At 37.8% G+C, this 14,076-nt stretch overlaps 1 protein-coding gene across 2 annotated transcripts; it reads right to left on the minus strand.

Annotated features, from left to right (window-relative positions):
- Window positions 1–3,356: 3,356 nt before the first annotated feature.
- LOC107664216 (Krueppel-like factor 15) lies at window positions 3,357–13,005 on the minus strand. 2 transcript variants are annotated; one of them, XM_016454726.1, is made up of 3 exons: window positions 12,833–13,005; window positions 9,397–10,648; window positions 3,357–5,659 (listed from the first exon to the last, which is right to left on the minus strand). In XM_016454726.1, exons 2-3 carry the CDS (start codon window positions 10,572–10,574, stop codon window positions 5,491–5,493), a joined length of 1,347 nt encoding a protein of 448 aa, XP_016310212.1. In that variant the 5' UTR covers window positions 10,575–10,648; window positions 12,833–13,005; the 3' UTR covers window positions 3,357–5,490. The 2 variants fall into 2 exon arrangements, with proteins under 2 accessions (XP_016310212.1, XP_016310213.1); XM_016454727.1 differs by having other exon boundaries at window positions 9,397–10,659.
- Between the last annotated feature and the right edge of the window lie 1,071 nt (window positions 13,006–14,076).

A 14,076-nucleotide genomic window follows, 5' to 3' on the forward strand; every position in this document is an offset into this window, starting at 1 on the left:
ATATTACAGATTTTTATATATTATAGAAATAGTCATATTTTATATATTATTTAAAATTTATTATAAACTTATATTTAAAAATATTAGTGTGGTGGAGTACTTTTTTAATAAACATTTAAAAGAGTGTTTACATTTTAATGTCTATAGACACTCATAGAAATATATTATAGAAATTTTCTTACAGATTTGTTCATATTATAGACATTTATTATTATTATCTGTATTATTATTATTATATAAATATTACTATTTAATATACTAATTTACAAATTATCAGAAACTTTAGATTAAAAAACTAGTTAATACTGATAATTAATATATAATAAATAATTTATTTTAAAACATTTTTACATGTACAACCAGTCAGTCAAATGTTGTTGTTGAATATTATATTATAGAAATTATGTTATATAAATATTATATTACAGATTTGTATATATTTTAGATAAAATCATATTTAATATATTAATTAAAATGTATTAAAAACTTTTATTCAAAAATAGTATTTATAATATTAGTGTGATGGAGTAATTTTTTCATAAATATTTTAAAGGAGTATATATATTATGATATTAAATTATAATAATAATAAAAATGTTAAATTGATCTTTGTTCATGAATTTCGGTATCCCCATTAAACCATTTTTTTTACCTTGAAAAATGGCAATAAAAAGGAAGTGACAACATTTGAGTTGATGGTTCAGTATTTAACCCTCTACCGCACGCATTATGATAGACCTATAGAAAAAAATATTTGAATCTTTTTCTTTTCTAAGAACAGCTTAACTTGAAGTGCTGTAAAAAAAAATTGGAAAAAAAATATTATTTTAAGGTACTTTATGATATGTTGCCATACGGCAACAGCATACAATAGTGGATCTAACTTAGAATAAGTGTAAGCTTACTTATAATTAATATTTTTCCTCAGAAATGTTGTTTGTGTTGATTCAATTGGTGCTATTATAAGCTTTAACACAGTACTTACTTATAATTGACACCTTATACATACTTTCCAACAACTTGTGCTTTTATTTATTCTATTCTTTTTTTGCTGAATAATGATTATAATTGTTTTAATTTCATTACATTTTTCATGAATATTATTTAAACTGCAAATTTATTACACACTACACACTGACTAAAATTAAAAAAGTGAAAAAGCATAATAGGACCCCTTTAAAAGACATTTACTATCGAACAGAACATTTAAATTCTCACAGAAATTGACCAAATGGAAAATGCAGGCTTATCCAGGTTTTACCGAATGCCTCAATTGTAAACAGCTGCATTTAATCGTTAATAGAATAAGTCACCGCATCATTTCCTGTGACCTGTCATTCACTTGACCTAAAGTTACCTTGGTGTCACGACAGATGGATCTACTCTTTCCAACAACGGCAAATGCTCCAAAAATAAATCTGTCAAATGGCTGGAAGACCATTGCTTTTCCCCAAGCACAGCAAGAGCCCGAGAGCTGAGGAAATATAGTTCCCTAAACAACAGCGAGTGTCGAAGCCACACGGGAAGACTGATTGATAGCTTTAAAATGAAGTGAAATCATAAAACACGTTCATTTAATAAGTTGCCAGGATAGCATAATAAATCAAGCTGCCTAAAGAACCCGCTGACATTAAAAATAGAATAGGCGTACATAAATGAAACAGAACTGCATTATTCATTACCGCAAATGATACACTGAAAGTCAATCCCTTACTATGAATCTGAATATGGCAGTAAACAACCGACCCTCCTCAAAGACCCCGGATGTTTCCTCATAGCCCATCTGAGCTGTATGATATGCAGCGAGTAGAAAACAAAGATAAAATGTTGAGTTTTCAAGAAGCAAATCTGGAGTCGTCCAGACAGGCCTGATGTTTATGGTCAAGCAGGTTTAAGATCATATGTTAGCTAACGTCTGGAGATCTTGGCAGTAGACTGAGGATCTCCTTCACATCAGTGAGCCTGTCTAACAGATGGCCATAAAAAGAACATCACTTCACTGCATTCTTCTCTTCCTGACTCCCTCCTCTCATCTTTAGGAGTGCCACATGTGCTTGGGGGCTTGTGAAGGGAGCAACATAAATTGGAGTTGTCAGCCATAAACATCAGGGCCCTTCACAAGCATCATGCTCAATATGTCCTTATCCTGGGTGACTCAGCATAAACAACATGCACAAGTGTTTTGAGCTGGACTCCTGCTCTATTGGTTGTTGTTCCTGTTGGAGCTGCTGTTAGGTGAGGTTAGCACATGTACTGATCTGATTATGTGCATCAAGTCAATAAACACTATTAAATTATATATAAATGATAATATAATTTATATTATTATATTTTATATTATATATAAATACATTTAATATATAAACATAACATGTTTTTCTTAATGCATGTGTTTGTATTTATATATAGCCTACATAATAAATATACACAGTATACACTCATATATTATGTTAACAAAAACGTTTATTTTGGATGCAATTAATCGCGATTAATCGTTTGACAGCACTAATATATATATATATGTGTGGATGGATGGATGGATGGATGGATAGATAGATAGATAGATAGATAGATTGTTTTATGTATGTACTACTAAAAATATATATGTCCAAAATATATAATATAGATCCCAAATTATTTTCAATAAATGTAAGGTTTCTAAACACTTAATATATATAACAAGTATTAGGAAGAGAGTACATTTCAAATTTTATTTATTATAATCTGGACAGTATAATATATACTGTGTGTGTTATAGAAATTATACTAGATATATAATACATTAAAATGCTGTTGTTTTTAAATAATGAATTAAAGAAGATTCTTTTTTCAGTATCACTATATGCAAGGTTTATCTGTAAAAGATTTAAAAGATATATTAAAGCTCTTTTATGACATCTTAACCTTCACTGTTTGGCTCACTTATACTCTGTTAAAGAGAGGCACATGTGTGCTTCATTGCATTCTTTCTTTAGGAAGTGAGTGGTTTTAATGTAGGATTTGGAATTATAAGGCACAATTTCTCTCTCGACCCCTTGCATATTATTTTAAATTGGTACGACTATAATTAGACATCACTGGTATGAGACCATCAATCATTCTAAGGCAACGGTGTATAAACCGAATGCATGAGTGACGCATTGCAAGCACAACTATTGAATTCAATTGTTCTGTGGAGTTCAAACTAGAAATAAAAACGTTGCGCTAATGCAGTGCATAACTACGTCTTTGCATTCACATGAAATCAATGTAGCTAGAAGCATCTGCATTCACATCCTAAGCTATTACATACACACGAATACAAACAAGACAACACAAAAACAAAAAAGTTCTTATTTTCAATTTATTTGTAAATGCATCTGATGTATATCAAGAAAAATATATAATATTTATATATATATTGAATTGTTACTATGTACATTGGTTTACATTTTACAGGGGACATTTATACAATCAAAGACGTGAGATACGTCAGTAGAAGAATATCCGGTACTCTCTGATCCAACGACATTTTGTACAAAGTCTGTACATACAGTATACATACATTCAATGTTGGCCATAAGCACCAATTTCACCAAAAATTTAATGTACAGACGGCAAGGAATGCAAAGCTAACAGTACGCAACCTCCGCCTTGGTGTCTGTGTTACTCGTGACGTACTTTTACTAAGTTTTAGATGAGTGGGGCTTTACAAGAACCAATTGGACATGGTTACCTCTTTCAGAGAGCAACGATAACGTAATTGAAGAGATATTGATCCTCCACGGCACTGGTTTGTATGTTAAACAGGCACAAACAGCAGCAAAACATCCCTATACTATATGCAGACAAATGTGTTTCCTTCATTCCTACAGGACTCTTCTGGTCTGCGAGAGGTCTGAGTGGTTCTGGTTTCTTCCCGCTCTGCAATATCTGATCCGAGATCGGAATTCCTGACCATAACAGTTGCTAAATATTATAAGCAGAGCAGCAAAACGATACCATAATCATTTTTATGCATTCCTCTGAAGCACGTGTCAACACGTAGAGCAAGTAAGAGAACCAGAAGAGATAAGTTCCTGTCATCACACTATACGTGTGTATATAGGTGGACGCATCTATAGGTGCCTGTTCTGCCTGTTGGCGCAGTACAAAGAGCAACGGGTTGATTCATTACCTGAGGCACTCAGGGTAACTTTGTAGTTGTTTCCATTTGGGCTTTTGTTTTGGCAAAAACGGACTGCATAGAACAGATTGCATTGCCAAGGTTGTTACGAAGCTCTCATCAAAATCCAATCCAATTGTATAATTTCATTAAATATTAGCATTAACTATCAGCACCCCACTGGATATTATACGCATTCTTTAGCGAACACATGGACAGCGTGCCCTATCAATAGTCAAGCTGTGTCCATGACTACAGTTCCCATGAAGAATGTCCTCTTTGAACTCCAGATGTGTCCCAGACTACATTTCCCAAGCAGGAGGATCTGACCTGCAAGCTGCGAGTTTGAGACCGGTTAGCACCTTGCAATTCCAGTTTCATTTTGTCATTCAAGCTCGTCTCGCAGAGACATTTTGGCAGATAGTCCCAGGTCAAAAGGACTGTTTGAGGCAGGTTAGAAAGGTTTGTTCGTCTGTATTGACCTAGCTTAGCTATCAACTTACTGACTCGGATCGTCGGATTTCTCAGATATGAAATGTGTTGCATTGCTGTCGAAAATAACTTCGAACCGCAAGCACTTAACCACGAATGCCTTGGCCCCATTTAGATTAGAGAAAGGCCCAGAAGGTATCTTGTTTTCATTTTTTTCAGATGAAAGCAACAAATGACAAAAACGAAGAATGAAATGAAAAAGTTTTGTATTATCAACTAAAACATCAGGAAAAAAAATTCAATACTGATCAGAAGGCCCATTCACATACGTCAAATGTGCATGTTTTGACTTCTGTCAATTCCCTCTATGGTCTGTCCCGAGGCGTTTCACAGTTTGCTAGCATACAACTGAAAAGTCAAGAGGAAAAGCCTCTGTGTTTGCCAATAGCTTATAATGGCATAGTCCTACCAATGATCAGTAGTTCAAATTAACCCGAGTTTTTTGGTTTAGAGGAGCTAAACACGTTACATTGGCAAAAAGAAGTGACTTTATCATGATTTTGAACAAGGAATGTTGATGACTGGCAGATACATCAACAATTCATACCTCAAAGTACAACAAAAAATGCTTTGAATGTTACATGTCGCAAACAAATTTGTTCTCAAAATGTAGAAAACAATCAGGAACGCTACAAAAATACAATCTACGAAGCTTACGACATCCGTGAGGCCGACGAGTCAAGTAACAGTTTCAAAACAAACTCTTCTTCAGTTCATCCGAGCCTCACGTAATAAATTATCACAGTACCACAAATGAATCTGTCTTTCTCTCTTTCTTTCTTTCTTTCTTTCTTTCTTTCATTCCTTCGGTCTTTCTATCTCTATCTCTCTCCATGGCGGGGGGTTGTGTGGGGTCAGTGTGCAGTGCGTGCTGTCCTGCTGCTTCGTGGAAAGCGATGGACTTTGATGTGTTTGGACAGGTGATCGCTGCGGGCAAATTTCTTCTCGCAGACGGGGCACTGGTAGGGCTTAACTCCAGAGTGAGACCGGCGATGCCGTGACAGCTCGTCCGACCGGGAGAATCTGCAAGAAAAATCCAGAGATAAAGCCAAATATTAATGGCTGTGCACTGATCCAGTTCATTTTTTACTGTAAAGCTGCTTTGGAACAATACGCATTGTAGAAATTGCACTACTTGACTTTTTGCTTTCATTGGTATTTTGTTTTATGACCATGTCTAAAAAAGGCAGAGGGCCTAAATGCTTCAGTTACAGTTGTTTTGAAGTCAACATGGTCCTTATTTACTCTGTACATTCCTTGTGTTGCTCTTTGTAATCATTCATCTAAGTATACCAACTTGAGCCGCCTTTGAAACAACTATCCTTTACTTTTCAACACTACTCTGCTATCTTAGCCCAGCGTTTCTTGATCCTACGAATATCCCTTCACGTTTTCTCTAGTCGAATATCTTATTTCGTGAAGAAATGCATCAGATTATAAAAGAAAAAGGCCAAAAACAACATTTATCATTGACTTAAACAATACACGCAGTGCCTAAATTAGTCAATCACTGGATAAAGATAATGGAAATATATAATAGTGAGCAAAACAGATCATAAATCAAAGCCTATTTGGACAAGACAGCTCATTACTCACATTAATAAACCCTACTGCACGTCTTTTTGTTCCCTTATATTTGTCACTGTGAAATCGGACAAAAAGTGAAAACAGTGCTGGAGATACTGAGTAACAAAATGAAAAGCACTGAATCAGTGACAGTGAAATCTCTTTCACAGGCTTTGAGGCGAATACTCTGACATGGAGCGCATGCACCGTCAAATAAAACTGTCAAACAATTGCTCAGTGTCTTCACTACTGAGCAGCAAATGGTTTGAGCTTGGAGCAGATCTAATGAGCAACTATATTTAACCCGGCGCTTAACCCAGTGCTCATGTTCCAAAAGAAGATTTGCACCACATTCATGACTGTTAATGTTTTCTGAAAGCAAGACCCAGAAGAGAGAAAACTTGCAGCTTCTTTTTTTAGAAAATATGGAAGCATTTTCCTTAACTTAATTTGCAGTTCTCTCTTACTCAAGTCATGCCATATACCCTGCACAGAAAGTAATGCGTAGAGACTCCAGGGAAATTAGTTGTATTACATCTCTGGTGTACAAATAACTGTCAACTTTACACCTTTATACTACCAATAGACATCTTACTCAATATTAAGCACCTGAAGATAGTGTTCACTTCTGTTTGAAATGAGAAAACCAGGAAAACAAACTCTTGCTCAACCCCATGCCACGGTTTCATATGAAGCCATAGGCGAGGTAGTATCTGTTTCTAATGTCTCGGGAACATGTGTAGAGTATTTGCAAGGCTATAAAAACCAGTCTCTCTCTCCTGCTTGGCTTTTCTTCCACTTTTACAACAAGCCATGACAGGAACGGTACAGTTGTAGCTATGCTAACAGTAATGCGCTAACTTTGTGCTGAATCCAAAAATAAACCCCCTGCAGTGACAGCGTGACTAACGAAACTAACAAGAAGCTTCTCATTTCATAATCAAAAGAGAAGACAATTAAGTCACGTTGCATATGCTAACTGTAATGCTAATTAAACCATAATGCTTTTTTGACTGACAAAGTATCTCACATTTTGAAATACCACATGTATGGTATGCCAGCAAGTCTTTGAAGTATGTTGGGATGGGACGGTGGTGAACTAATTGTTGCCCTGTGGAATAGGATGGGACGGGGTGCCCCTCCTTGTTCGACGTCAGAGCTCACAAACAGAGCTGTTCCAGCACGCTCTACAGCACATGCTATTAACTTCTATTCAAATGACCACATTTTGCATTGTGGTCGAAGAGCTATTCCTTTGCAACCAACTATAAGTACGCTCTCAACTTGATTCCACCTTGCAAATCTGTATTTTCCATTCCAAAACAAAGTTACGCTAAAGCACTTTGGTTCGCTCTAGCACACTCACATATTGATACTGCGAACTGTATTAGTTCAAATAAAGCTTTTCATGCAGGTTTTGTCCTCTATTAACCTTTGTGTGCAAGCTGCATAAAACAAAGTATGTACTTCCTGGTTTGTTTCCAGCTGCATGGGGGAATAGCAAAGCACAGGATGTGTGTGCAAAGACATTATCATCTAGCCGTCAAGCCAACTGGTGGGTTTTCTAGTCAAGTACCATGTTTAAAGCTATTGTGTGTGCTTTTAGATCTAAGAAATTTTCAGTCTAAGTGCGAGTATGGTTTTGTGTGTTTGTGTCTCTAGGACAATTTTATTTGCGGAGTACCATAGGAATGCTAAAAATGCTGGCAAAGCATTGCCGCAGCCAGGCTTGAGGCAGCCAATGGGGCATTCTTCTGTTGCTTTCTTCCCTACATCCATTTCCTGACAGTGTCCCGGAGACCTCAGTCAGACTCACAGACTGCTGAAGGCCAGTCACTGCCAACTGCTATCCAGAAGCAAGGCTAACCAAGGTCACTGATAACAACAGACCTCTCGAAACAGTAAATCGCATCATACTTGACTAGAAGCTCTCTCATGACGGTTCTAACTTGCCAATCCAATTTTTTTTACAATAATTAGGTCATCTTGGAGGGTCGTACATGAAACTAGACAAGCCAGTGGATCATTGGCAGAAAAGAGAGAGGGTCTGAGAGAGGAACCTGGGAATCAGGGATACTACTGCAACCAAGGGCTTCAAGAATATAGTTACTCAAACTTGGTAACTCAAGAAATCATACAAGAACCAAACTCTTCATTTGAAGCGTTATCTATACTGTCAATCCTGACCTCACTACAACTGCTGGTGCACTTTAAACAGTGTCCAGGCCTTGTTCAGAGAGATTGAAGCTGGACATAGACTAAGAGTAAACAAATGAAGCAGTGAATAGGGCAAAGTCTGCCTCTTCAAAGACTTTATCTAATCTCCAAACAGCAGAGATAACACAAAACAAGACCTAAGGACAAAAAAATCTAAGGACAAATTGTGAATGAAATTTTACAGCTGCAACACAAAGTCATTATCAAGCAAGTGTTGGGGAGTAACTACCTAAAAGTAGCAAGGCTACTAACTAGACTACATTTATCAATAATGGGACCAGATTTTCAAAATAGTATAGTTTTTTACAGTAACAAGCTAAAGTTTCCAATGAGCAGTGGTACAGAATGACCACTTGCATGCTAAATTGCATTGTATTTCGCCTTTTGCAACCTTACAACATAAGCGAGTTGAGGTAATAATCAAACGTGTTCTACTTAACTTCTCTAATAAAATGTTACATATCTTTTTTTTTTTACATTGGAAAGTCTGATTAGTTCTTTTGAATCAGTTCATGTAATTCAGAGGTGTCCAATCCTGCTCCTGAAGGGCCACTATCATGCAGAGTTTACCTCAAATCCTAATTAAACACACCTGAACCAGCTAATTAAGGTCTTCAGGATTACTAGAAACTTCTAAACTAAACCCTGCAGGGCACTGGCCATCTAGGAAAAGGCTTAGAAACCCTTAAGTAAATTGGTTCTTGGCAACTTACATGATACGAAATGCCTCAAAAACAAGGAAAATTAGTGACAAGCTAACAGATCTTTAGATTTGGATAGTCCACATACTAGAGCTCTACCTAGACTTTGTTTGAAGTCCATTCATGGATGGTCAACATAGATAATGATGTACCACACTGTTTTCGCAATAACTACAACTTACTGGAGTGAAAGCCCTCCGTACACATGCAGACCTTGACATCTAACCTCTGCTTGAGTGGAAAAAAACCACAACTGTACAGAAAAAAAACACTCACCTCCAGCCACAGCCAGGCCAAGTGCAGGCAAATGGTTTCTCGCCAGTGTGTCTCCTCAGGTGCGCCTTTAGATGGCTGCTCTTGGTGTACATCTTGGCACAGCCAGGGAAAGTACACTTGTGCATTTTAATAAGATCAGCTACCGAGCTCTTCTGGAATTTGTGACCCCCAACTACAAGCCCTGTTCCCTGGCCATCAACTGTTCCGTTCTCCCCTAGACCTAAGGGCTTAGCGGCAATGGGAACTGGGGCAATACGAACAAACTTGGAGGAAGAGCTATTAAGGCTTGCCGGTGGGATCACCTGAGGAACCAGGGCGAAGGTTTGACCCTGGATGTTGACGAGGAGCTGGGTTATTTTGATGTCTGAGGCAGGTTGTGGTGTTGGTGTCGAGGGGGCAGTTTTAGGGCTCAGCTCCTGTTTCACTTGAATGGGCTGTAGCTGTAAGATCACGGGCATGCTAGGACTCTCCACCATCACTACCTTCCCAGAAGAGTCCTCCTTTTTCAATGTGTTCTGAGGATTTGTGGAGGCCCCTCCTGCGGATTGTGCACTTTTGGGATCAGAGTTAGCGTCAACTATGTCACTTGAGACAGGCACTGTTTGGTCTAAGCTTTGAGCCCAAGGTTCTGATGTAGGTCCTTGGATGCTCTCACAGGTCACTAGACCCTCTCCAGCTTCCTCTTTCAAGGCTACCACTTCCATGTTCTCCTCCAGGAACTCCTCGATCTCCTCCAGAGTGGGCTGAAACAGTTGCCCTGCATGGTCCTCCAAATCTCCAGGGAAAACAGGGAACTCAAAGCACTCCTCTTTGGTGGTGCGGTCCTGTCGTGACTCCCAAGCCAGACCCATGGGAAGAACAGGAGGGACCATGGGATACAAGGTGGTGGAGGATGGTGAGTTTTGGCTCACAGTTAGGGACTGAGAGTGAAGGAAGTCAAGGAGGCCATCTTGACTTTCTCCACTTGAGTTACTCCCACAACTAGAGCCCAACACCTGAGACTCAGGGCTGCAACAGGAACGTGAGCTAGATGAGTCACTCAGGTTATCCTCTGAGAATGGTGATGGAAGCATATGGTACACCCCCTCGTCTGTCACCATATCCGATGGGTTGTGGGCTGGCAGCAAACAAGTGTAAGGAAAGAAAATCTCTTCATCAAGCAGCAAGTGATCCACCATTCCTGGCTACTGCCTGTCCAAAGTGCGGCGACCACTTGTACAGTTCCCTGCTATGAATGATTCAGGTTTTCAGTCTATAAAAAAACTAAAAACATATTCAGGATTAGTAAAAATTTGACATTTCATAGATGCATAACATTCAAAGTAATTTACAGTACAACAGTTTTAATGGCCGTCCAACTGAAGCAATCTTGAGAACAGACATTTGATGAAGATCTCAGTCAGTACAATAATTTGTAAAAGGCTTTGGTCCTACTGAATTCATAGCAGTCATGCTTTTGCAAAGGGACTAACAGACCTACAGTAGATAGCTTGAATTCATTCAGCATGTCCTGTATATATGGTAATCAGACTACAATTAGCCTTGGCAGTTTACACACACACACACCAAAAGACAGAGGCGATGTGCAATGTGCATTTAATCCTTTAAATATTCAATGACGTTGCAAAAACCAGCTGTAGTCAGAGTATTACTATGCATGTAAACAAACTCGATGCTAGGCCGAATTATGATTCAATGACTCTTTTCCACTCCACAAGAACATTTAAAGCCCAAGAAGCAGCTAAAGGCTAAGCTATCATCAACTCCTGCCTTGTGGATGAGCGAGACACTGGAAACAATTTACTATAATAGCTGTATATGTCAACTCTAAAATAAGGATGTGAACATTTTACTCCCTCACTACAAGTCTTGCTATAAGCTAAACCGTTTAGACAAGATAGCATTGTCTGCACACAACGGGTCTCAGATTATTGTGTTAGATTGGAAACAGATGATAATTGGAAACCAAGACACTTGCCAAAGGAGCACATAAAATGACGTTGTTATGTGTGAGACAGCTCACCATTTAATCAATAAGCTATGTTCAATAACTGAGTGTTTTCTCCTTTTTTGGTATGCGTTGTACTTGATACATCAAAAATATCTTTGGTTTTCTCTCTGAGGTGTTTTTCTTGTTGGCATGAAAGACTTAATGTAGTGCTGCTATCTGCATATCAACTGTAAGACATTCAAGAAGGCAACATTGTTCATTTCTGGGAATTTGACCACCAAAGCCTAACTTCAATACTGCAGCTAGTAATTTCATTATAGCATTCCTTGGCCCATGCACTGAAAAGAAGAAAAAAAAAGAATCTGCAGCTACAGCAATTTAATAACCACTCCAACAGAGATTTTACACATATTATCATATAAGAAGTAGAATAAGTATATAGGGGGACTGGGGTTAGTTGTCACACTTTTGACTCCACTGAACACTTTTGTAAGACACAAACCTTAGCATTGGCTACAGAAAAAAAAAATACAGCTCATTAAACACGTGGCATGTTGAGCCAATAGTGTGTCGTGTTGTCAGTTGTCACACTATATGGAGTAGACAAATGTAAATGTAAATGGTAGTGTACAAAAATATAAAATCATTATTAGGCCTACTAAGTGACAACTAGACCCAATCTTTCTCTTAGCAAAAAATAAAGCCTATAGCAACCTTAAAACCTACACTAGAGTTCTAAGTCTATAGAACTGTCATTAGGTTTCCTCACGGTTGGCTTAAGTAGTTCATTAATCAATACTGTAAACTTTGATTGGTGTTTAATCGCGGCGGTGATTCTAGCGGCCCCTGTCTGCTGCAGAATGACCAAGATTAATCCTGACATCTACAGGCAGTGTCAACACCCACACGTGTTCACTGCAAACTCAGGAGACATTGGTTTTTTTTTCCAAATACCCTTAGACACCTTAAAATCACTTAAAATCTCCCTTTAATTACTTATTATTAGACTTCATCTCTGTGGTCCCATCTAACTTGTCCTAATCATGTTCTGCCATTTGTAATAAAGTTTTCAAAATAAAATAAATTTTCTTCATCAGCTTTTAAAAGTGGTCGAAATATGCAATGAACGAAACTCCAGGCAGTTTTTACCTACAAATTAAAATAAAGTTTAAAATATGCAAAACTTAAGCTATGACAAAAATGGATGTGCATGCTTTATGCAATAAATTATTGCATAAAGATTTAATATATTTTGTTTACCCAGCCATGTTTACCCACTAAAGCTGTTTATCTCCCTGTCTTTATATAGTGAAACTGTATAAATGCACATTTAATCCAGGCTATTCTGCATTTTAGTGTTATTATTATTGTTATTCTGCATTACGCGCCTCACGTTTCGACGCAGCACAGAGTTGCACGCAGCTCCCGCGCATGCCACGCGACTACTCGACGCGCAAATTAAAACATAAAAACAAGCAAACTTACCTTTCTAAATCTCTCGCATTAATCCTTGGTGTTTAAAGTTCTAGTACGATCCGTTTCTCTTTGCTGAAGAATGCTTCATTAGCCGTTAAATGTGACCTTGAGACATGAAGCGTCTCGTGGCAGATCATGCTCTCGTCTCTGTAGTATTACGCTGCTGTCACACGATCTTGTCTTGTGGGCTTTAAGAGTAGATTTTGGGGAAGGCTGCTGAAGGCTCGTCTGCTCCACACGCTGGGATTGGTGGAGCCGTCGATGGAGGCAGGACTCTTGCATTTTGTCGTCAATGAACAGCTTTTACACAGTGGCAAGTAAGTACACCGTTGCTTCTGTCAACTGAGGGAACTTTAACTCTTGCAGCGGTGCTGTAATAGCAGCGCATCTGGCCAAAGAAAGTTGATTAACTGCAGAAAATTAGCTCAAAGTGCAAAAGCTGTCATTAACGGGAAGATCATTAATGAAGTGGGTATTTTATTTCACATTTTAATAACAGCACTATAATACAATAAACTCATCTCAAATGGTGTTGTGAGATTAAACTGAAAAGATTACTGCTGGCAATGTAATATGGGATTAAAGTACTGACCTCATAAAGACAAATTGCATACCACACATTTAAATGTGATAACGTTAATGACTGCTCTATTCGTGCTTTTTCATTGATAAATAGGCTATGAGTTTCCAAAAATATTTCTGTGCCTTGTCTTCATTTTTAACCAGTTTAACTTAAAGGTAGCCTATGGGAGGGAAGTAAGACTTTGAACCAGCCTTTGTTTTTCTTTTTTTGCAGCCTTTCCAGGGTGTGCCCAAAGATCATGACAGAACAAAACAAGGCTTTCACATTTAAGTCAAACAAGTCCATTCATTACAATAAGTACTGATAATAGGCGCTCAAATAGGTCAAAAGAATATTTCTAGATAAGAATTTTAACCTGCTTGGGAATACAAGGTACTTTCATTTGGCCATTAAAGGAACAGTTCACCCAAAAATTAACTAAAGAATTTCTTCATCAGAACAGATTTTTGGGAAATTTAGATTACATCACTTGCTCAGCAATGGAACCTCTCCAGTGAATGGGTGCCGTCAGAATGTGAGTCCAAACAGCTGATAAAAATACACAATAGCTAATCCACACCACTCCAGTCCATCAGTTAACACCTTGTGAAGAGGAAAACTGCCTGTTTGTAAGAAACAAATCCATCATTAGGACGTTTTAAGTCTTCCTCTAGTTCCTCATATTTTATCT

The sequence above is a fragment of the Sinocyclocheilus anshuiensis genome, unplaced genomic scaffold, assembly GCF_001515605.1.
Source record: "Sinocyclocheilus anshuiensis isolate Anshui unplaced genomic scaffold, SAMN03320099.WGS_v1.1 scaffold67, whole genome shotgun sequence".
Taxonomy (NCBI): domain Eukaryota; kingdom Metazoa; phylum Chordata; class Actinopteri; order Cypriniformes; family Cyprinidae; genus Sinocyclocheilus; species Sinocyclocheilus anshuiensis.

Bases quoted from the DNA above. Each gene is read 5' to 3' on its own strand.
- LOC107664216 (XM_016454726.1), bottom strand. From the start codon at position 10,574: ATGGTGGATCACTTGCTGCTTGATGAAGAGATTTTCTTTCCTTACACT. The intron at 5,660-9,396 runs GTGAGTGTTTTT...TTTTTCTTGCAG, and splicing joins TGGCCTGGCTGTGGCTGGAG to ATTCTCCCGGTCGGACGAGC.